Genomic DNA, 24,985 nt, shown 5'->3' on the forward strand with positions numbered 1-24,985 from the left:
ATTTAAAACTCATTTCAGTCTGCTACATAACTGGTGCCATGACCCAGATATCGGGTAGAGCTCAGGCCGCCAGAGGTTGCTGCTGTGAGTAAAAGTAGGGGGGGGGGGGGGGGTGAGTGTACCAGAGCTGAAATGAATAGACTCTGTGAGCCCTGCATAAAGCCAGCAGGGTAGCGGGTAGCAGGTAGCACAGCAGCTTCAGCAGTTACATCACTCACTGAGACTTGATTAGATAGCGTTGTTTCCTATGGGTTAATTGCCTTTAGCTCAACTGGTAACGACGCTAGCCATAAGAGTTAAGCCGAGCAGCAACAACCTCGAGTCGAAACTCGTTCGCTTGTTGACCCAAGTAACATCCATTAAAAAGGAAAAACACAACGCAGACTATATCCGTTACACTAATAGTCTTTTCTCTAAAAAATAAGATCTAAAAATGGTAAAACTACATTAAGAATAAGAATAAGAAATACTTTATTAATCCCGAAGGAAATTTGAGATACAATACAATAATTATAAAAGTATACATTATTGTAACATTTAAAAATTTTAATGAAGACTTGATATAAGATTAAAATGCAAATTTCCATTTGCATATCGTTTTTGTAAAAGGTAATGTGTTTGTGGGATCTGCCTATGGGCTTGAGACAGGAGAATTTAAATTGAGAAATTGAAATGGTCTACAGAGAGAATTGAACTGAAGGAATTATTGTGGGGAAAATATTGAATTGGGAATTTATTTTAATTGACTTTAATTCTGAGGAACTAAATAAAAAAACTAGTTTGAAATTGGAATTGAATTAATATAACGTATATGGGGTTGAATTAAAATTTTGTGGACTTGACCCCAGCCCTGGTCTTTACGGGTCAGTATGGAACAATTAGTGTTTCCCTAATAACAACACTAGCGTGCCCAAATAACACCCTTCCCCTCCATCCTCTATAGTGTAACACTGAAGTGTGGACTTGTTACCTTCACTTGTTCACTTGGATCGGGACCATTGACGTAGGCATTTACCCGCGTTTCTGCAAGCCCTCTTGCGTATTAACGTAATGGCGTCATATTTCAGCAACTTCCTAATGCATTGAATCGTTGCAGCGACACCCTGTGGACCACTTGAAACACTTCGAGTTTTACAACGACATGTGGCCCAGGCACTTTAAAACAGACGAGTTTTGTATACCGTATAGCCGGGTTGATTCTGTGTCTCTCCCCGCAGTCGAGAAGGAGATTCCCGGAAATATACTGACGGAACAGCCAGACTCCATGTTGGCTCGCAGAAACAGAGACTGCTCCAATAGCTTAGCTTACTAGCTAACTACCGTTTAAAAAAAGGGTAAGTTGGAAATACAGTTTTCGCTTAATGGCTAGTCAGTCGTAAATCAGCAATAAGTTAGCAAACGTCAGATAGCCAGCGAGGTACTAAACTAATTATACAATCCGAGTAAAGATACAGCTAGGTAGCTATAGATGCCTACCTACAGAGCTAACATATGATAAAAGTGTGTTTCAGATGCTACTCGATTGTCTAATTGTAGCTGGTTAGACTAGCTGTCCTGCTAATGCGCTAGCTACAGTTGGCTGGCTAACTGGTATTTTCGTAAACGTACAACTTTTTGTCGTCCAACTTTTTAATAACAATCTGATGTTAAAAATTCTGAGAATGGGGATACCTTTGTGGGTTAACTACTCTGCTAGTTAGGTACCTAGGTCTTCTACATTTGACGGTAACTGGCGTTAGAGTTTGCCCCGTATTTTAAACCAAAGTTGGGCCTTCTTGGAGTTGAAAGGTCACTGTACTAGCAAGCTAACATTAGCTAGTTTAGCTACATGCGGCTCGGGGCAAAGTTGCTCGCATTGACGTGAGGTAGCTTGATTTAACTGATCGTTTACGGCTGGCGGTGTCGTGCTCAGATCGTCAACGGCCCTAATGCATGCAGCAAAGATATTCAGCTTTTAGCCACTGGCTAGCTGTTTAGCTAACGAACATGCCTGCAACCCAACGCTAGATAGGTGCCGAGCTACTCTTTCTCACTCACTCACTCACTCACTCACTCACTCACTCACTCACTCACTCACTCACTCACTCACTCACTCACTCACTCACACACACACACAGAGCAAACATTGGTTAAACAGCCTCGCTGACGTGACAGTAAACAGGTACGCTGGGCGCAGTGAAGGTGCAAAACGGCTAAATCTGGGCCCTTTCGAGGAAAGGCATTCTTTATGTTGTGGAACCCCCACTTAAAATTCAGAAACGGATGTACAGAAGTTTTAATGTAGCTAACGTTAGCTAGCGACAGCGAGGTTCCGAATTATAACGTTAATATTGTCCATGACTCTTCCGCCATAATAGACTCAAAAGAGTATTCTGAAAAAGACATGAGCTGTAGCTCTAAATCTTGATAGGCTTACTACCACAAATTGTTGAATGCTCTACAAACATGAATGCCTGAACAACATTGAAAACTTGAATACAATTTAACATTTAAATGGCATTCAATGTTTACTAATGGTCTGATGTATTGTAATAACAAAGGTTTGATTGCGATTACAGCAGATATGAGATGAAGCAGCCCCTGTGCCTTCTCTACCCACTGCAGAGAACTTGATACAGAGAATGACAGAGAGGGATTAGCCCATTGCTCACTCTCCATCTCCTAAAAGGCTGTAAAGCTTGTAATATACACTATATGGAGAAAAGTATTTGGCCACACCTGTTTTTCAGGGTTTGGGCTAGGCCCCTTATCTCCAGTGAAGGGCACTCTTAATGCTTCAGCATACCAAGATATTTTGGACAATGCTATGCTTCCAACTTTGTGGCAACAGTTTTGGGAAGGCCCTTTTCTATTCCAACATGACTGTGCCCCAGTGCACAAAGCAAGGACTATAAAGACGGTTGATGAGTTTGGTGTGGAAGAACTTGACTGGCCCGCACAGAGCCCTGACCTCAAACCCATCCAGCACCTTTGGGATGAACTGGAACGGAGATTGCGAGCCAGGCCTTCTCGTCCAACATCAGTGCCTGACCTCATAAATGCTCTTTTGGCTGAATGGGCATAAATTCCCACAGAAACACTTCAAAATCTTGTGGAAAGCTTTCCACAAGGGGGGAAAGGAAAGGGGGGACCAACTCCATATTAAAGTATATGTATTTGAATACAATGTCATTACAATGTAATGGTCAGGCATCCGAATACTTTTGTCCATATTGTGTATGTAATGTAATATATGATATTGAAGATCATATCAAGTCAGTCATATCAGATCAAGTCAGCAGTGTAGAACCACGTAATACTGGTTTCACCTGCTTTTCTGTGTGTCAAAATGACACATGTTCATATGAAGCTCTTCACCCAATAGGAATCAGAAGATATGTTGGGTTGTCCTGTTTTGTGCAGCCAGTCAGGTTGAAGGGGAGGTCTTCATTAAAATGGATAGATTTCCATTGTAATTTTAAGACTTCCCTAGTTATTTAATTTCACTTGTCCTACTCTACAGCACATACTGTCATTAAAATGTGTGTAGAAATTGGTGTTTTTGCTCTCGAGAAAAGTCTGTATGAAAAATTCATGCTGTGTTCATAAAATGTGGGTAAAAACCCAATTTTGTCATTACCCTTACTCTTATGATGAATCCCACCTGTTCTTAAATGCTTGTGCGTACACTCCCTGATGATCCCAGTTACATTGGACATTCTGACTTTCAAATTGCAGGTATAGCCAATATTTTCCCTAATTCAGAGATCCACAATCCTGACAGAAGTGGATGCAAGAAAAAAATAGTGTTAGTGGAGTGTCAGGGACATTGGTAAATCATTTGTCAAAATGACCAAGTTTGTACGCGACACACACAAAGTATATAGGAGTAAACTTAACATATGTAAGGGTGAAAATGGCCATGGTTATATGTAATTCATACCCTGACTCAAAGGCACTCGGTTAATTCTATACGAGTCTGAATTGTATAGAATTTGGAGCGATTTAGGCGTAGGGTCCTCTCTCATTGCCATTCGTCTGATGAAGGACAAATGACGTGTTGCACGGCCATATTGTGGAGGACACTGCAGGCCAGTGTTGTCTTTCACACCTTCTCCACTTTCTACAAAAGCATGACATTTGCTGTGTCAAACACAGCCATTGGTCTTTTAGCATACTGATAGCATGCTCCATCATAGGATGCTCGTGTGGTAGTATTCGCCCCTCTGAGGTGTTAGACCAGTAGAGTCATCAGCTAGCGTGTAATTATGTATGAAAGAAAATAGCACTGACGACAGTCATTTGACTAAAATGTTTGCGAATTTTCACTTCACTCTACACTTGGGCACCTCACCTGCATTTACCTGATTTCTTTTGGAGGGAATTGCTTTGTCCCAGTTAACAATATACACATTTATGTTTGTGTTTTAGCTGTTTTCCCAGACTGACACATCCATAAGTGGAGGGTAGTGGAGTTCACTGTTTACTTGTGGTTGCAGAATCAAATACTTGTCAGCATATAAACTGTGTCAACTACAGTAGAGATTGGCAGTTACTATTTGTGACTGTTACAGACTGTGAAATGTCTTTTTTTACATGATAGTTGTACAGTTTTATTGGAATTGCAAAAAAACATCTTGTATGTACTTGTATGTGATATGAGTGTCTGGTGCAGTCAAAAAATTAGTCTATGTAGTCTTATGTAGCACTTTATCATACAGACAGTTGCATCTCAAAGTGTTGGTCATCATGAGGAATTAGTGGTGTAACGGATCATTGTTGATCCATACGGATCCCCCCACACGGTTCGGCACGCATGTGAACCGCAGATTAATTGTAAAGTTTAACTCGAGCGAAAATTTTGCCTGGCGAAAGACAGTCACCTTCAAGTAGGGCTAGAAGCCACAACCCCTGCCCCCGCTCTTCAGCAACTTGCTAGCAGCATTGGCAATCAAAAATGCTTGCTCTGACACGACGCGAAATGCGCTTGTTCATTTTTCAGGCAAACGATCATACCTGCGCGAGGAAAGCGATTTACGTTCGGTTAAAACGCAGCTTATTAATAGTGTGGATGAAAAGTGAAAAGAGAAAATATACAAGCGCCATTTTAATAACCAGCAACCTTACTTAGCAGAAGTGTTGCAAAGATGAAGACTGCATCCGAAATTGCTCACTCGTTCACTCATTCACTATTCACAGTCCTACAATAAATTAATAATTTTCTGGATATAGTTTTATGTTTGCAGGTTTATTTAAACATTTGTACGAACAGCTTTGTGTCTAACTGTGCCAGCTAGCTAGCTAGCTAGCTAAGTGACTAGCTAGTTGCAACTGACATTAACCTGCTAGCTACATAATACTGCTACCTATCCAGCTATCACTAGCTAACTTAACGAAAGAACGAGCATCCAGGTTCATCTGTTCAGATTACTTTCAACAACGTTAGCTAGCTAGCCGGTAGTTAAGTCCAACGTTCAAGTGTAAAATGTATATATAATCACTATATAGTGAATAGGGAGCAATTTCGGACACAGTCGAAGAACAGCAGAATAAGCACGCATATTGGACTTTAATTTAACAATTGAGTATTGAATATTTTCGAGCCGAACCGTGAGTTTTGTGATCCGTTGCACCCCTATGAGGAATATCTGCAGACAGAGAAGACAGCATAAGAAAAACATTAAAACTGGTAGACCAGTTATATACAAACAGATACAACTAAATAAATAAAATTTAGTTGTACTATTTTTTTTTTTTACCTCAGTTTTGGAAGACTTAGTAGGCCAGCCTCAGCTGACTGAGCTTTTCGGCTGGTACTGGATAAGGATCTCTAATGTAATCAAGTGGTGTCCCCAGTATACTTTTAAAAACAAGTAGCAAAACATTAAAATCATTCTACACTGTACTAGCAGTAAATGTAATGATACAAGCTCTGGAAAGCTGTCCCCATATTCATCAGTTAAGCAGAGTATCATAAGTGTAATTATGGAAACAGACTCCCTTTCTTCAAATAACATAATAACAAGTTGAAGCGTATACAGAGGCAGGGTCTGAAATTAACACCTGCTAACCCACCACTGCAGGTCAGCCGGGTAAAGTTGCAAGGTTACTAGCCACACTAGTGATTGTCTTTTCTGTGTAAATAAAGAAATCATGGCCTATGTTAGTCAAAAACCCTTGTAAAAAGCAGGATGCCCAAATACATGCCCCTTTCAGCCACTTCCTATGTTTTTTCCCATATTAAATCTTGTGTTGGTCATCTCTGAACAGTCTTCCGTTGTCCCATCAGCTGTGTGTGTCAGTATGATGCAAATTCTTCTGCCACAGAAAATTTAGCTTGATTCAACAACTAACTCGCTAGTTTTAGTCTAAGAGGTAGTTGGCTACCCTTCACCATGTCTGTCACATCGCATATTTTGATAGCTGGTTCTGCTGTTGATTTAAAATGTGAAGACACTTTCCAGGCATCAAGCCTTGTAAGAATCATAAACCTAATGCTGAGTGACATGACAAGGACATCAAACAAAGAGAGCATTGTAGGCTTCTTGAGAAGTATGAGAAGAAGGATCCAGTCAATGTCTGCCTGGCTAGCTAGCTAGCTAACTAGCTAGTGGTAGCAGCGAATGCTGCTGTGTTTTAGCTGTCAGCTTTACGGGTAACTTTGTCTTGTTGGTTAGCTAGGTAGCTAGCTAGATTATTTTAGCTAATAATGTACAATGTTACTAACAGTGCCGTACGGATGTGTGCCTCACAGATTCAGATCATAGCTTGATCCACCCTGTTGTTTTTCTTCCAATGAATTAATTTTAAAGTGCTTATAACAGTTGGTTAATTGCTTGAAGAATTTTAGATTGCTAGCTTGTTAGGACAACCACTGGCTTACTAGAGTAACTGCCACATAAAGAAAGATTAATGTGAATTATGTATGAGTTTGAGTTAGGGATGCATGATGATATCGGAATGACATCAGTATCGGACGATAAAAACTTAAGAAGTTACTTATTGACATTGGCAGATATGAAAAATTTCTGCCAATGTGCCTGGCCGATAACGTGATGCGTTAACTATGTGCACGCCATGACGCCAAATGTTTATTATGAGTGTCAGCAACAAGCTTCAACATGTAAGCTGTATGGAAGTATTTCAAAGTATCTGAAACGGATAACAGACCATTTTTAAATTACGCGGTATATATACACACACACACACACACACACACACACATCGGCAATCGGCCAAAATGAGTTTGAAAACATCAGCATATCAAATATCAGTAAATATCCAATATCTTGCATCCCTAGTTTAAGTCAAAATTGATAACTAATAATGTAATAACTTAATCATTCTAGATTTGGTGAAGAGAAAGGCATACCACTGTGGAGCACTTGCAGTTATGAAAACCATTTTTCATTGAGGAAGATAAATGGCAGTTGTAAAGGAAGAATTTCATGGATCGTTAATTCATAATACCCAAACTTGTTCATATATTTGTTGTCTTCTGTAGTTAACTTACGAGTTACCTGACAAAAAAGTATAAAGCTAAAAGACCTTTCTGCAACCCAGGTGCGTGAATGGGTCACTAATAATAATAAAATAGAATCTGCCACTGAAATGTTCACAGTGTTATAATATTTGGCTGAAGAAACCCTAAAATGGGAAAATACAGTAATTTGCCAATGACAGAATTCTGTCAATCACCACTGAAATTGAACCAATCCAACATTGTATCATCACAATTCAGATATGCATTTTCATTCTTTGGTGTGCAATTCCAGGACTTGTGGTAGTTTGCTAGCTTGCAGACTTGGGAGAGGCAAGACCCGGATTGAGAAAATAACACCAATAAACTTCATGATAACATGATGGGATAAAACTGTAAAAGCTTCATCTTGCTCTTACACCCTGTGCTGCTCTGCTGGGCTGAGGGCCTGTTTGTATGAGAAACCTTTTGTGTGAAAACCTAACCTCCTCACTATGAGCCAGTGCATGTTGTAGCTAGTCTTAAAAAATACACCAGTCTGCTGGCCACTTTGAGCTACAAGCAAAAACCTGTTGCACTGTTTTAACATTACAGTAAACTAAAATCATTTCAGTTGGTACTATTTCAGCAGGATCTTAAGTCTGGACTGAGTTGGCTAAGGTTGTACTCTAGGTACGGCTAAATGGCATAATTTCATGCACTGCCTTTTGTGCTTTTTTATAGTCATTACACATTTTGTCTAACTAATACAATGAAGTATTATAGCTACACAAAAGCCAAACAATGCATTCACACATTTCCTGAAAAAACACACCAGTGCCTGCACCTCAATGCATACGCTGTCTGAAAAGGAGGGGTCCATGTTCTTGCCTTCAGATATGTTCCTGTTTATACCATGACACACTAGTGCAGTGTTTCCCAATCCTACTCCTGGAGGGCAACTCTCCTGCATATCTTCTGTGTATCTTTGCGGCTTGATTAAATCAGGTGTGTTCAGTTAATCAAAAGTGCCACTGATTAGTTCAGTCAGGTAGGTAGAGCAAGGATAGATAGAAGATCTGGAGGCCCACTGTCCTGCATGAGGAGGATCGGGAAACACTGCACTAGTGGAAAAGGCAGAGTAGCTTTTTACTGCCAAGTCCATGGACTGTGAAGAATTTCCACAAAAATCCAAACAGTCTTTCCACAAAAAGGCCAAATAATTGTACAGTTAAATAATCAGATTGGGAAGCCTAATGAACTTGTTCAGGAAAATGAACATGCTTACCTGATCAGGGTAGAAGTGAAGTGCAAACGCAGTGCTGGAACTGGTGTAGCTGGCATAAATATGTGTATTAATGTACTGTGTGTATGTATATGTGTATGTGTCTCTTCTGTGTGAGCCAGCAGTGGTCTGTCTGCAGTTAGAATCTAACAATTACTGTTAGATTTGGTGTATATTGGTAATTTGATTTGGATGGTGTGTACCTTGTGTTTGCTAATGGGATTTTCATTTATTTTGTTTACGCATTTCCAAGGAGCAGTTTTGCTTGGGAGTGCAGTGTTTCCCCACAGGTCTGCAATATACTTGTGGTGGTAGCTGGTGGAAAGGGCTGGCACAAAAATTTGATGTTATACCGTAGACATTCAAATTTGATGACTCAGAGACGTCTTCCCAATGAGCAAACACTCTTTTTAAATATCTCTTCCAGATCTATCGGCATACATTGCATAGATGTCTCAGAGATGTATGTGTGCTTACAGGGATACTAATACACTAGCTAGCTATCGAGTTTTTTGTAGCTCTGTAACGTTAATAATATAAACTCATGTTTGGATTTGGCACTTTGACAGAACAACTAAGCTAGCTCGCTAATAACCAGGGACGTAAGCAAGCTTCTGAGTATGCCGGGTATGTAGCTAATAACTATAAATTATTACAGCCGAATCTACAAACCTGGTAGCCCCATTTCGATGCTAACTTTGCGCCATGCATCGCTTTTTTTTTTTTTAAGCGAGGTCGTGGTACCACTTCGAAGTAGTGTCATACAACTCTGAAAAGCCTGACACACACAATATAAGCTTCTCCAGTTTCTCCTCCATTTTGACTTTGATTGTGTCTTTAAATTCAATGTTTATATTTCGCGCCGGTGTCGCACCGCCCATGTTCCAGTATGTCATACTGTAAAATCATTGGTTATACTCAGAAAGGTCAGCGCGGAGAGGTAGAAAATAATCAATCGCGGATGGTGTTGTTGTCGTACGGATAAAAAAATAAAAATAAAACATGCTGAAATGGGTCGCCAAATATATTTTGGTGGCCGTTAGTATACCTGGGTGGCCCACCCAAGTAAAGTGTGAGAAACACTGGAGTGTTACATCATTACATTACACTCTTATCCAGTTACAGTTGTTTACTGTGTTATCCATTTATACAGCTGGATATTTACTGAGGCAATTGTGGGTTATGTACCTTGCACAAGGTTACATCAGCAGTGCCTGAGCGGGGAATTGAACCAGGAACCTATTAGTTATGCACCTTAACCACCGTCCAGTGTTTGGGCCAGTAGCAGAGGGTGGTATAACATTTCAGCGAATAATAAGTGTTCAGTGTCATTTTCATGGATTGTCTGAAGCATGAAACACATTTTGGCCCCTTGTCAGCCAGTTGTGATGTAAGGTGCCGTATAACACCTGTTCTTGTCATTTTGCTTTCTTAATTTGTCTGCGACAGTGTTACTGTGTTTAGGGCTCTGAATTGTGCCGTCAGATTTTCAGATTTCTTAGTCCAAAGAAGTTTCAGGCACTGCCTGTGCACACATTTTAAATGGCTAGTTGAAATCACAGCTGTGTGCTCTGCCTTGTTTTTGTTTCACATCCATCATTTGTTGTTTTTCACAGCAGGGGACAACCAGTGAGCTGACAGAAGTGGTGTGCCAAAGATGACCAATGAGACAGAGAATGGTGAGTGAGTGACAATTAGGGTGGCATAAAAGGGTTTCAGCGTCATAGCCTTCATGGTGTAGGGAGCATACGTATCCTAAGTTTGTGCACCAGTTATGTTGTGGATACAGCTTGCCTCAGAGAGGGCTTCATTCATATAGGGAATATTGCTTTCCCCTGAGAGTCACCAACTATTTGGCGGTGATAACTAAATTCTGGAACAAATATCAAGTCTGTTACGGCCTGGTTTGTTAATACAAAATAGACAAGACAACGATGTAATCAGTAAAAAAAATTTATAAACCACACTAATACAATCCCTATGTCAGGGTTCAGCATTAAAGTTGTTGGGCAAATGGGCCAGAACTACTTGCCTGAACTAAATTTATATTTGCCCAGATACGGCATAGATAAATAGTATTATAAGCATAGCTAGCTGCCTCACTATATTTTCAGCTGCCTTCCAAAATAATAATTAACTAGGTAGCTTGTTATATTAACTAAGTTAGCTCAAATAAAGAGCTAGCTATGAAGCTAAATAGATGGCACGTTACGCATGCAACATTCTGTAGGTTAGCCAACCCCAACGTAAAAATGACTCCTGCGATGCGGTGTGTCATAGCTGTTTTGTTTCATTAACGGTTTCACTTTTTGCTATGTTGTGTAAGGATTGGCAGAGGGAGGTTTTTTCTGCTGTGACCCTCTAATTCACGAGCCGGTGTTTGAGAAACACTGGAGAATTTTCTGGCTGGGGTCGACAAGGGGGTGACCCAGTAAGCAGCAGTGAAAGACGGGTAGGGCAGAGAAAGCACTCGCATACGAGGTTGTCCATTTTGCCTAATCTACCTGTGCCAGCAGGAGCAGTTCTTGGTAAAGAGCTTAGAGATGATTGCTCACAGGAATCAACATGACCCCCCTCATTCCTTTTTCAACAAAAAATATGTAATGTTACACAACAGATGATATTCTTGACTTACAGCAGGCACACAGAAAGGGAGATTTAGTGAACTGAAATGCTAAATTTCCTCTGAATTGTCACTTGCCCAATCAGGCAACTGACTGGCTGATTTCACTAGATCAATGCATGTGTTACCTGCCACAGGCAAGCGAGCAATCCCTGGTTTATATAGTCGTAAAGGCTGAGCCCTATTCGGTGTGGTGCCAGGGACAGGTGAGAGTGGCGATGGTGATGCTCAAGGTACCCCTGCTCCAGAACCTGTCCGATGCCCCATCTGCTTGACCCCCCCGGAGGCTCGTGACCCAGCCGTCCCAGAGAGCTGCAGCCATGTGTTCTGTCTCCGCTGTATCCTAAAATGGGCCCAGGTTAGTTTTCCATATCGTGACATGGGCCCAGGTAAGTGTTCCATATCTTGACATGGGTCTGGGTATTTCTGTTTGTACTATTCATAATAGTGCCTGAGATGTAGCCTCTGTTGTGGATGAAGCTGTCTACAATGGAAGTGTCTTTTGTTGCAGACAGTCCCCTCCTGCCCAGTGGACCGAAAGAGGTTCAATGTTGTTTACAAACTGGACACCATTCTGGGAGCAGTGAAGGTCAGACAGCCACTTATTTGTCAACTATAGTCATTCAATACAGGCAGCCTTGAGCTCAGAGCTCCAGTCTGAGGTCCTCTTCACAGAGCTGTTATTTGTATTAGTTCTCTACTTGGTACATTGTAAGTATGTGTGTGTGTGTGTGTTATATATGTTGATAAACTGAAGAGATTTGCAATCTCTTACTCAGATTCCTGTGAAGCAATTAGCTAGCCTAGTGGGACTTCAGATATGCTGCCACAACAAGAGAAAAGAAACTAAGGGCTGCATATCAAGGTGAGTGAACATGCACTACAGTGCCTGCTCTGTACCTACAGCACACACACTACAGGTGCCTGCTCTGTACCTACAGCACACACACTACAGGTACCTGCTCTGTACCTACAGCACACACACTACAGTTACCTGCACATATGATGCAATGTGATATTGTGACCAGTTTTGTAATGGTTTGGTTTCTAAGCTTGTCATAGACTTTGAGACAACCTCTTACAAAAAAATCACTGATTTACAATTCCCTTTTTAAATGTGGCTTTTATTTCAGGAGGAGGGCAGTTGAAAAGACACTGGAAGGGAATTCACATGCCAAAGTGAAAGAGGATTTTGTGAGAAAATGTGCGTTTCCTTTCATCCTGTAATTTTGTTGTTATAAACTTGAGTTTTTGTCCTCGGCAATCAGTCAGATAGTCACCTGGTGTACTGACACACTGGTTCCAAACTGTGGTCTCTGGTCACTGTGAGAGACAGATTTCTTTGCTGCAGAGGTCTCTGTAAGGTTGTTTCACTTATAAAAATATGCGCTCATCTTTAGATATTGGGAACTGCAGTAACACTACGGTGTGAATGCTGGCCAAGAGCACTTTTACCCAGTGGCTGTTTTATCCAAACTACTGTTTTAGGCCCTGTTCACATCTGGCATTAACATGCCTCTTGGGTGATCCGATCACAGGTGGACAGTGCTAAGTACGGGTGTGAACACACCCAAGAAGCATTGAGGACGCATTGAGATCCTATCGCTCAGACCACATTCAGAGGTGGTCTGGGCCGCATATGGCCATATTCTCAGGCCTGGATCGACCATATATGGTACTGGGTGAGCACCCTGGGGCACCAACCACTAGGGGGCACCAACGCATCTGAATTTAACGTATATATATTTATAAAAAATAAATCAATAAAAATTAAAAACATCGACTATATCAGGCTTTTAATGCAGAAGATTGTTTGAAACCGTCAGTATGTTGGGTATAAAAGACAGTCATATCGCTGTTTACCTGTATGGTTGTTTTCATTATATTACAACGTAAGGAAGGGCCCTCCCGAGGGGGCACGAAAATCGTTGATTTTATTTGTTACGCTACTAGGCACGAACCGAGCTGTCAGTACCAGACCACCAGCCAAATGTTTTTTTTTTTTTAATTATTATTTTTACATTTAGGCTATTTTTAGCTTTGTATTTTTGCATTTCCGCAATTTCAGTTTCCACTCCGCAGAATTATCAGGCACTGATCACTACACTATATCTATAATGACTTGTCCAAGTTCGAACTGGAAAAGTGCGTATGTTATGTTATGTTTTTATAGCAGATTGCAGATGTTTGTTGTAGTTTCCTTTTGTAATACGGATGTGTTTAAGTCTGGTCTCCCTAGGTTGCTATAAATAAATTGGCTGGCTACGTTGATTGTGGATAGCCTATTTATTAGCCAGTTGGTTACATCATATCATTTAGTAATACATTGCCATTTAAAAAGTAACCGTGTTTTTGTTGTTTCAATCCAGATACTTTGTCATCGCCATTAATCGTGTTTAGGCTTAGAGAATCAAATTATCTACATAGCTTTTACCCACAATTGCACTGTATATAGCTACCTAACATTAAAAAAAACACTCATGCCAGATACCACAGCCTTGTGTCAGTGTTGCAAGCATCCTGTATGATACAGAATCGTTTGAGGAATATGGAGACTAATGAGGAGAAAAATATTGCGTTCAATATCCATAGGTTTTAACTCCAAAGATTTAAATCCATAAATTCAATTTGTTCTATTGCATTTGGCCATCAAAAGCAAAATATCCAAGCAACTTAGCGGGTCAGCAAAAAGAGAACTGAAAATCCAAAGGCTGGATAGAAACGTGGCAGTGGTAAAACATATGCCTGAAGTAGGTGCATTTTAGGCAGAATAAAAAATGAGCTGCAGAGTAGCATGTGCCAAACACGTCTCCGCTCATTGTCACTTATGTTAATGGAGTCAGACCTTGTCAGATAGCTAGATTTTGATGATCTAGTAGATGATTTGCGAGGAGGAAGGCACGAAGGAAAAAAGGGGGGGGGCTTCCAAAAGACATGTGCCCAGGGGCCTCACAGGACCATAATCCGGCCCTGCACATTCTTTTAGCAATGTGAACGCGAATGTGTCCTGGGCCACATTGAAGGACCACCTACTCAACTGCCATCCTCTGTATAAGCGAAAGTACGTACTCATTCCTTCGCCAACACAGTTCACACGGGTGTGATTAGCTGTTTAGCGCATATGCTAAAACCAAGGTGCGTTCAGATTCGGCAAACTGAGGCAAACGGTCCAGGCGAACGGGTTTTCTTTGAACTTTTAAATTTGAACGGTTTTGTGTGAACTTTTCAAATTGTTCGCTTTTTATGCTAGATCAGCATACTTCGACGACATCCTCTATGCTACTAATAACAATCAAGGTATCAATTAAAATTTTAAATGCCTAACGCTTTAGCTGTAGCCTATGTGATGGATGTGAGTTAGCCTAAACTAACGACCACAGACAGCAATCGCTTAGCTAATGCTAAGGATTGATAATGATAGCATACAAAAAATAGGCTTTCAGGAAAAAAAAAGTATCGATGTAACTGACAATTAGACAAGTTAACCACTTGAATTATTGTAAGAAGATTAAAAAAAAATAAATAAAATATAAAAATAAAAAAAAAGTTACGTATATTTTCTGGGATAACTCCCATCTGGGCACACATCTCCCTTAGTCCAGCCTCTATGTCTGTTCGCTGAGAACAGACTGTGTGTGTTCGCAAACATTTGCAGTGAACTGAAAGCAAACAGAAAACTGTTTGAAAATGTTCACGAACGTTTGCCTTTGTTTGCTAATTTGAAAGCACCTCCGGTGTGATTAGAACACAAGATTGGAAAAGATTTAACGTTAAAAATATAGTAAATGCTAACTGAAAACGATGAGAAGCTTAATAACGCTTACGAAAACATAATGACCTGTGTAACGTAGCCTAACACGCATGCTAAAAATAAGTGCAAAAGGGTTTAAAATTGTGACAACAGGCAACAACAACAACTAGAGTTTGCAAGCTAGCCTACCTCAAATGCTTCCAAGCCCCAAAGGTGTAATGCAATATATTACATGGAAAAATGGTATTATGAATAATATGTGAAGTGTTGTAGATCTACAAATAAATGTTAGTAGACTATTATGGGAGTCAAGATTTATGATATCGTGAATATCAAGGGGACATTCTAAAATGCTTAACATGGCTTAATGTTCCAAAAACAACCCAGTGAACACCAAATTTCTCTCGGACATCACTTGTCAGAAACACTTCCTCCTGTCAAAAAATCAAAACCGAAATCCAAGGAGTATCTGTGTATGGTCGCTATCTCACTTTAAGTGTTTTCCTCTCCATTGTCACCCATTATAAGGAAAAAGCTTAACGTGGCTTAATGTAGGCCTACCTAAACATTGATCAAAGAAGACCAAATTTCTCTGACACATATTTTGTCATAAACACGTTCACATATCAACAAATCAAAACCGAAATCCAAGGAATATGGTCGTTATGTTAGGCCTTTTCCTTATAATGGGCGTCAGTGGAGAGGAAAACACTTAATGTAAAATAACGTCCATACTCATAGGGTTTTGATTTTGATTTTTATGACAAGAGATGTCCGAGAGAAATTTTGTGATCATTGATCGCTGTTTTGGAACATTAAGCCACATTAAGCCTTTTCACATTAAGCATTGTAGAATGTCCCTTCTTCCATAACAAGCGTGCTTCGGTTTTAGAAAAGTAATTCATAAATGTATTCACAATACTAGCAAACCAGCAAACGCTCTTTGATATTAAACTACATCATGAAACATTTTTATTGCAGTGAATAATGTAAAAAACTTTGGAAACACAAAATCTTGCTTAGCCTATTAATTCAAAGGTAGTGGCAAGGTGCCAGACAAATACTGTGAAGTTCAAAATGTTCTAATCTAGCGTTTCTACTTTTTCCAACGATAAACTGAAATTAAATACCCTTAACTCAGCTGCAGCTGATCTTTTGTTAAATTCTGTGATGAACGGAATAGCTTTCTAGTCAACTGCGTTTTCATTTACAGATACAACACACATTATTTCATAATGACAGTCATAAGATTAGTTCAAGCAGACCTTTAATTGATGTGTAGACTTACATTTGCAAACTGAAATGATGTACGTGTTTATTTGCATATAAAGCGGGGAAGTGAGATCCGATCACAAGTGGTCACTGGAGAGGCATGTGAAGACGCATTTTAATGCCAGGTGTGAACAGACATACTTAGAGCTGTCCACTTGTGATCGGATCACCCAAGATGCATGTTAATGCCAGATGTGAACAGGGCCTTAGAAATAAACAACCATGTAGAAATAAATGCAAGGCTCCACTGCTGGAGTGGTTCCCTAATGCCACCAGAATCTCTCTTTTATGTGCTGCCTGTTCCTTGCTTACATTCTCAGAAAAAGGACAGAGGTGATTAGACTAAGGCTGTAATGATACCAGTTATTAGATGTGTACCTGCAGATAATGTGGCAGACCGCATGCTTGAGTAAGGGTTAGCATACTCCACACACAGCCCACACTGTCACCAGCACCACTACACTTTGCTTCTAGCAGAACACATCCTTAGTGTGCTATGATTGGCCACTTCTGGGGGTTTACCATCGCTCACCAGGAGTCTGCTGTAGGTCTTTTGTGAAATAAATGGCTTGCTGGAATGGTGTTTATGGTTGTAAAGATCAAACTAGAAGTGTTTATTCAGCACATTACTGGTCATTTCTGTCAAGTGTTACCTTAATTCAGCTTTACTGAAGAAGATTGTTTAAGTGTTTTGGGGCCTAGACAGTTAGGCAAGTGTCCCAATTCTGCATATGGTTTAGACTTCTAGAGCTCCAAAACATCTATTGTGGTATTTAATTTCTGATATTTAGCTTCTGGTGTTGAGTGATTCGTAATGCAGAGGCCGATGGGTTTGGATAAATGTTTTATAATGTTGTAATGTTTGCATAAATGGTTTTAATGTTAATTATGTCTGAACATTTTTTCCAAAAACTTTGTTTTCTTTGCCTCAGGTAAATCTCGTGCCTCTAAATGCAACCAGGAATCTTTGGATTTGAGGAAGAAAATGGTTTGTGCTTTTTGTTATATTTGAAAATGGTTCAGGCATTTCCAGTGGCACTGTGTAAATGAAGCTGAGTTTAAGCAAAGGCCAAATTGATGTTACATAGACTGAGAGAATCTGCAAACATTTTTCCCTCCACTGCACACAGCTCTTACCCCTCCTCTCTACCCCTCCCACAGCTCTCACCCCTCTTGTCTACCCTTCCCTGTGTGTGTGCGCGTGTGCACGTGTGTGTGTGTATGCGCAAGTGTGTGTGTTAATGACCCTGCTCTCTATATTTTTGTCACAGGGGATGGATGTGTGTGGCCCTCAAATTCTGGCCCCCTACACCTTCTGCTTAGACTCAGCAGGAGAAACAAGTGCTACTCTGACTCGGTGCTAGTGAGTAATCTCTCAAGAATGTGGGTTCTGTTAGAGGGGAAATATTCTGCTGTGGTCTTAGTTTTTGAGGTGATGTTCATCTCTGTCGCTGCCACAGTGCAGAGCTTTTGCGTGTGGACATCAGGGAGCCCTTTGTCCTGCAGAAACAGCACAGACTGGAGCTTGAGGAGCAGCCTTGGCTGTGTCCAGCAGCGCCCATGCCTGCCAGTGGCCTCTCTCTGTGAGTTCCTACATCGCCTGATTTTATACATCAGTAGTCAAAGTTACAAGTAATTAAATAAGTCTCCTTTGTATTTACTTCATATTTACATCACAAGTGACGCTTAGTAACAAAGCTTATTTCTGATACAGTTATATTGTATAATCCCATTTAACTCTGAATTTTTGTGTTGATGTGTTTGTTATCATCATTGATAGATTGCAGTAAACAACTTTGTAGTGGTCTGAATAGACTAGGACCATGTCAATGACATTAGCTAAAACTCGTCTCCAAATGCTTCGTTGGTTAGGGGAATGGGCTACCTCTCATGGTTGAATTGAATGACCACCATCATCTCTGTTAAGTAAACCAGTGTCACTGTGTGTGTTCTTTTTCTTCTGAAAATCTAAAATTAATGTTTTTTTTTTCCCCCCACTCACAGCCACCCTGGTAGTCTCTCTGAGTCCCTGAGGTCCCTATCACCACAGTGTACCTCTGCAGCAGGATTACATGCAGGATGCTTTGGTGAGTTCACCACACTAGCACTAAGAAATAAGGGGGAGACTAGTCCTCATTATAGAGTGCAGGGGCCTGGGTCCCATCGTACAGTGCAGGGGCCTGGACGCAACCGTGGCCTGGAGGAGACTCAACCCTATCATAGAGGGCAAGGACCTAAACCCCATCACAGAATGTAAAGGACAGCACCCTTGGACCTTATTGTGGCCTAGAGGAGACTTAAGCCTGGACTCAATTGAGGAGGAGGAGTAATTGCAATGTATTGAATCATGATCATTTTGAGACGCTACCATGGATCACAGGAGCAATATCTTTGCCCTTAGATGGTATGCATTAGGCAGAAGAATTTTTGATTTTGTTATTAAATTTCTCTTGAAATCCTGTTGTAGAACCTGTGCTGTGGCTGAGTTTAATGGCTGACTAAAACTTATGGAACCTTGAGTTATTCTGACAGTTGTCTATAGCAGGGTTTCTCAACCTTTTGCCTACTACGACCCACTTTTTTTGTATGCCAGTCATCCACGACCCACTAAGGGGAGAAATAAAGAAATAAATAACTGAAATGCCTCTTTAGACCTAGGCTACAGTACAGTATATGCTTATTATAATTAATTTCACGAAAACATACAAACATTTTCAGTCATTAGGCAGACTGTGAGGCAAACTGATTTTCTTTTTTTACTCACGTTAATGTGATACTTGAGACTGCTGCTCTGAAATGATATCCAGGCACGGTGGAATTGGGGAAAGGGCGACATACTACATTCGAAAATACGATTCAACATTACTGTCTCCCAAATATCGCAATGAGCCTTTTATGAAATGCACTTACGGGCTGCGCCGGCAATCCCCAGTTCTATACTCCTGGGCCAATGGGCAATTTGTACTAAGCTTTGCTTTCCTCGCGCAGGTTTGATCGCTTGCCTGAAAAATGAACAAGCAACTTTCGTGCCACATCACAGCAAGCATTTTTGACTGAACCACGCTGCTAGCAAGTTTGATTTGAGATTTCTGGAAAATGGGCGTGGCTTTTAGCCCTACTTGAAGGTGATTGGCTTTCGCCAGGCAAAATTTTCACTTGCGTTGAACATGTTTTTAACTGAAGCGAACCCTCATTTCGGCCATTTCACGTTGCTCGCAATTTCGCCGCGAACTCCGCCCATTCACCTCCTGCCGTTGACTTTTCATGCATTCGGATCACTCGTAAATTTCATGTCGCGTTCGGTTAAAACACACCAGAAAAAGTCTTGCAACCCCCTATGGAATGATCCGCGACCCACTAGTGGTTGGGAAACAGTGGTCTATAGAATACGTTGCTGGAGGGAAACGTTGCATCCAGTATGATGGTGTGTAGGATTCTGGAGCAAAGCCCTAATTTGTAGCTACAGCTACTACTGTAACACAAATATGGAGGAATAAAGTTTGGAAAGTATCCAAAAAGCTGAATGTTTCAGATTCTTGAAAAATATTGATCACATTTCAGATTCAGAAGAGTACTGTTACTTGATTAAGGTGTTAACCTCAAATTGAATGCTGTATGAGATTAGGGCTTTGAGATCAAAGCCTGCTCCCTGCTACTCCTTTTATGGTAATCGTTACTCTTGGTTGTGTGTGCAGTGTTTGAGGTAGAGGACTGCATTGTTACCTGTGCAAGAGGAGGGGAGAAGAAGACAGTGAGACCATCAATCTCCAAAGGGTCAAAGAATCAAACTGAGGATTCAGCAGCGAAGCGGTCTTCCTGGCATAGCAAGGCTGAGGATCAGCCCTCACCACCGTCACACCATTCATCCTCAGACGACTCTGTTACCGACTCCCCCACAAGACAGACTCCACAACCAGATCTGAAAGTAGCAAGGGGGATGAATGCAAAGCAGGTGACAAAGCAGCAGTCCCCTGCAAAGAGGAGACGACAAAAGGCCTCTCAGGAACCCTACAGCAGCCTGGAGAAGTTTGGAGCTGAGGAGCTGGTAGAGGAAGAGGAAGGGGAGGAAGAGAAGGAGGAAACTGATGAAGACTCTGAGTTTCACATCTCAGGGCACCAAAATGCAAATTCACAAAGTGGTACCTCTAAACAGCACACAAATCAGGAAGCCAGCCACATCGCACCCCCTGAACACGACACCCAACAGGAAGTCAGCTGCAACATAATTACTGATCACAACTTGCCACAGGCAACCTCCAGTGACATTTCACAACAGGAATGCGAAGGGGTAGAAGACTGGGCAAAAAGTGAGAGTGACACCAGCAGGGGCTGTGACTCAGAGGAGATGGCAGTTACTCAAAACAAAGTTCCTACATTTTCACCAGGACAGGGCCATCTGAAGATGCCATCATCTGATGAAGAACTCCGGGAGTGCCCAAAAGTATCCCCTAACAGGGAGCATGCTGCAGCTGTGGAGCTGGAAAAAGGGGCCTTTTCTGTTGAAGAAGACGACATGCTCTCCTCTGGTCACCAAAAGTTAGTGGAGCCAGAGAGGCCCTCAGAAAACATTATGTCCTCAAGCTGTGACCAGCTAATAGTGATAGATGTGGATCTTATGGAGGCTACTGCTGAGGGGGCTGAATCCCAGGCTCAGGCAGAGATGGAGAAGCCCAGCCAAGACTCTAAGCCCAACACCTCTGCCTTCTCAAATGGTGACAGGACAGAGTCCAGTGGAAGTGTTTCTGACAAATTTCAAAATGCAGATTCAAATGTGACCATATTGAAGTGGACACCTGAAATGAACCATGAGGAGTTTCCCTCTGAGGACAACACAGACTTAGTCTCCATGGAATGTGACTCGCCCAGCAGCGAATTCCAAGAGCTGGGACCTGAACAGGAGGGTGGGAGCACCAGGGCTGCCTGCATGACCCCGCAGACAGCGCCTGTAGATCCTGCTGTGGTAACTGTCCCCCTGCAGGACAAGACAGAAGCCAGGCCACGCAAGTCTCGATTCCACTCCCCTTCCACAACGTGGTCCCCCAAGAGAGATTCAAAAAGGGAGCAGCATCGATCGCCGTCCCAGGACCGCAATGCCACCCCGACCTCCAGGCACAGGTCCAGGACCTGCAGCAGAGAACGTGACAATGACCGCAGCAGGGACAGGCTGAGGAGGGAGGGTTCCCGGAGGAACCGCAGCAGAGACCGGAGAAGCAGAAGGCGCTCTAGAAGCAGGTCTCGGTCCAGGAACAGAATGTTTTGCAGAGGCTCTCCACCAGAGCGAGCAGAGCCTGGCAGACAGTCTCCTCACAGGAGGGACAGACGTGCCAATGACGCATGGAGGAACAACTGGGGAAATGACCAGTCCAAAAGTGATGACCAGGACAGGCTAAGTGGTGCCTTCAGCAAGGATGTGGATGATTCTGACAAGAGAGGCCCAGCAGCGGAGAGAAGTAGAGGGCAGAACATCGATGGGATGAAAGAGAAATGTGATTTGGAGGGTGTGGGCTGTAGCACGGGGATTGCGAGCACTTCTCGATGGGAGGAAAGCCATGGGGGCTGGAATTCAGAAAGTCGGCGTGACATTGGCTGGGGACGCGGAGGCCCCAGGGACGAGCCACAGCAAAACCGATGGCAAACAAGGAATTCTCTCTCAGGGATAGCAAACAGCTCAGGGAACGAGTCTCACAGCAAGTTCAACGAGGGCCAGTCTGCGAGCTCTGCCTCTGCCCTCCTCCTGTCTGAGGTACCTGTGGATCGCTCAGGCTGGTCTTCAGCCTCTAGCCGCGCGGTACGCAGAACACTGCCCGCAGATGTACAGAGCTACTACTCCAGGAGGGGGCGGAACTCAGCCGGCCCAGGGTGTGGGTGGAACAGGCAGGACGAAGAGATGCCAGCACAAGGTACAGATGTGTGTTGAAAAATGTTGCATGATTAAGAGCAGTGTTTCTCAGCATTAGTCTTTGTAATTGAGAGAAATATTATGGATATATTTACAGTTTACGCTTTCAGCTGGTCCACCTTTATATTTCATTGTAGAATCTTTGATACCCAGAATTGTTCTGTGATGCAATGGATTCAGAGTTGACTGTCCTGTGCTTTTGTGTTGCATGGGTCTTTAGATGTACCCCGTGGTGAACCGCAAGCCACACCCCGCAGTGAGGGCTCCCAGCTGGTTCCCAGCATCCCACAGCAGCCAATGGCTGTTCTGCACTTCCCCATGGGGGCACACGCCCCTCCCATGAGCCTGCAGCCACCCCACTTTGGTGTGCCCCCTCAGGTTCCAGCGCCAGTACACCCTGCCATGCCACTTTTCCAGGGCCTGCCCCCACCCCCACCCCCTCCGCCACCCCTCCAACAGGTCGACGGCCGACCTGCACGGGTAAGATGCAAAACAGCTTAGTCACTGTAAGTTCCCAGATCAGTCTGGTATACGTCAGTGCCCAGATCAATTTGGTGAGTTCACTGTTGCTCTGGACTAGGTCATGTTGTAGTATAGTGTTTATAGTTATAGTGTTTGGTCTGCCCCCACAGCAGGCAATGACCAGCATTCCTGGCCAAGGAGGCAACCGATTCACTGCTCCCTCTCTGGCAAGTTATACCAAAGTCCCAGGAAGTGCAGGTCACCCTTCTGCCCCACTCCCCTCCTCCACCACGCAGCATGGGGCTGCAGACAGACTCTCTGTCAGCAAAGACTTCACCAAAGTGGAGGCGTGTGCTGACAGCTCCAAGAAGGAGAAGGCAAGTAGTCTCCATTATACACCATGGCATTATACCATCACCAGTGATTGCATTCTTATTGGGTGAGTTTGGGTTAAAAGTGATGAATACAAGTACAAGAGACCATAGCTATTGACAGATTCCACATTTGTGGTTTTCCATATTCACACTCTGCTCTAGTCTTCATTCTCTGTGCATTGGAGCATCTGGGTTTTACCACAGTGAGTAGGGGTAAATCACTGGCCTGGACCACAGTGAGTGGGGGTGAGTCGCTGGTCTGTACCACAGTGAGGTGGTTGAATCGCTGACCTGTACCACTGAGTGTGTGTGTGTGGGGTGGGGGGGGGGGGATGAATCACTGGTCTGTATCGTCAACTGAATTTCTGGGTCTTGATTTCAGAAGCTACAGATCCAGGAGAAAGCTATCCAGGAAGTAAAGACAGCCATTAAACCCTTTTACCAAAATAAGGAGATCACCAAGGACGAGTACAAAGAGATTGTGCGCAAAGCAGTGGAAAAGGCAAGTACTGATTCCTGAGCTCCATGTATATCATCTGGAAACCAAGAAGTGATAGCCAGTCACCACTTTACCAGCACAGTGCGTTCCTGGACATTGTGCCATAATACAAATTGTTGGGAGCTAAGTCGATAGAGAACAGGGGTTACATTATTGAATGCCTAGAAATGCAGTCTTCCACTGTGTTTTTAGTTGATATAGAACATGAATATAGGCTGAACATAAGTTCATTGACAAGAACACGCCATTCATCCTAGCTAAACTTGTGTTATGCTTATTCATAGTGCCTCCCTGTAAATGTGACAAGTAATTTCTCAATTGCTGTGGCTCTCTGTGCCCTGTCCCAGAGTATAACATGTTCTTGTAAACAATGCAGACTTCTGCCTAATATGACCCATTGGTGTACTGAATGTGAGTTGAATCAGTTTTTCCCTTTCAGGTGCTCTTGCATGCTGTATACTGTGCAAGTGAGCCCTGCTAAAGCTAACTGAAGTCTAAGATGCGCTTAGAAGCAGAATGCTGTTTTTCAGAAGTACTTCAGTGTAAAACATCCACCAAAAGCATGGTGGATTTTTGAAAAACCTATTTTTTGAAAAAGCTGTGGAGAAATCATTGTTTCAAAACAGGGATTTGAGGAGGGGAAGAACGTGTTCCAATGACTACCACTTTGCATTTCAGGTTTGCCACAGCAAGAGTGGAGAAGTGAATTCTGGGAAAGTGGCTAATTTGGTGAAGGCGTATGTTGAAAAATACAAACATGTGCGCAAGAATAAATCTGACGTTCTTAGCAAATGCTGAATGATGCTTTGCTTAGTGAAGTTTCTACAAGCTGATCATTATCTCCATACAGAGATGGTAGATCAGCGTTCATCTTTTAAATATCAGACCTTATATTAATAAATGAATGAATTTTTCTATAGATTTCATATTTTGATTCAAGCCATTTGGAAATTGTAGCATAAAGCAGTTATTTTGAATAGATGCAGTGGGACCCACAGATCCAAACAGAAGTCTTGCTTTGTGCGGAACATGTTTGAGCAATGAAATGTCGCCTAATCATGGCCTTGCTGAATGAAAATATGTACAGATTAGGAGCTGTAATTGAGCACGCTGTCATTTTGGCCTGTAAAGAACCCACACAGGAGGAGTGTACAGTTTGTCTCCATTGTGATCCATTAAATACTTAGTTTAATTTTGCTTTCCTTTTTTATTGTAATGATTCTCGTGAAAAACCTAGATAAATGTCTCATCCTCAGATTCTTTGTCCATCAGACCTGTCTGTTAGGACAGTGTGGCAAGTAACACGGGTTTAAATCCTCGGTTACATCACAGACCGTTAGCCAATCGGGGGAAGCTACGCTTGTGACCTGTTAGATGCAGCT

The 24,985-nt window shown here is 42.2% G+C and overlaps 1 protein-coding gene across 4 annotated transcripts; it reads left to right on the top strand.

The window, feature by feature from the left end:
* Positions 1-1,131: 1,131 nt before the first annotated feature.
* On the top strand, positions 1,132-24,985 carry scaf11 (SR-related CTD-associated factor 11). Of its 4 annotated transcripts, none has more exons than XM_036517727.1 (15): positions 1,132-1,334; positions 10,340-10,402; positions 11,547-11,704; positions 11,858-11,935; positions 12,126-12,211; positions 12,480-12,550; positions 17,302-17,357; positions 17,641-17,732; positions 17,830-17,952; positions 18,374-18,456; positions 20,065-22,269; positions 22,489-22,748; positions 22,901-23,107; positions 23,487-23,606; positions 24,282-24,985. In XM_036517727.1, the coding sequence occupies exons 2-15, from the start codon at positions 10,381-10,383 to the stop codon at positions 24,399-24,401; spliced, it is 3,681 nt and encodes a 1,226-aa protein (XP_036373620.1). In that variant the 5' UTR covers positions 1,132-1,334; positions 10,340-10,380; the 3' UTR covers positions 24,402-24,985. The 4 variants fall into 4 exon arrangements, with proteins under 4 accessions (XP_036373620.1, XP_036373622.1, XP_036373623.1 ...); XM_036517729.1 differs by having other exon boundaries at positions 11,553-11,704; XM_036517730.1 differs by having other exon boundaries at positions 11,595-11,704.

This window comes from Megalops cyprinoides, chromosome 23 (assembly GCF_013368585.1).
Source record: "Megalops cyprinoides isolate fMegCyp1 chromosome 23, fMegCyp1.pri, whole genome shotgun sequence".
Classification (NCBI taxonomy): domain Eukaryota; kingdom Metazoa; phylum Chordata; class Actinopteri; order Elopiformes; family Megalopidae; genus Megalops; species Megalops cyprinoides.

Coding starts and splice junctions, on each gene's coding strand:
- scaf11 (XM_036517727.1), top strand. CDS start 10,381: ATGACCAATGAGACAGAGAATG. Junction 12,212..12,479: donor ACTAAGGGCTGCATATCAAG/GTGAGTGAACAT, acceptor CTTTTATTTCAG/GAGGAGGGCAGTTGAAAAGA. Junction 18,457..20,064: donor ATTACATGCAGGATGCTTTG/GTGAGTTCACCA, acceptor TTGTGTGTGCAG/TGTTTGAGGTAGAGGACTGC.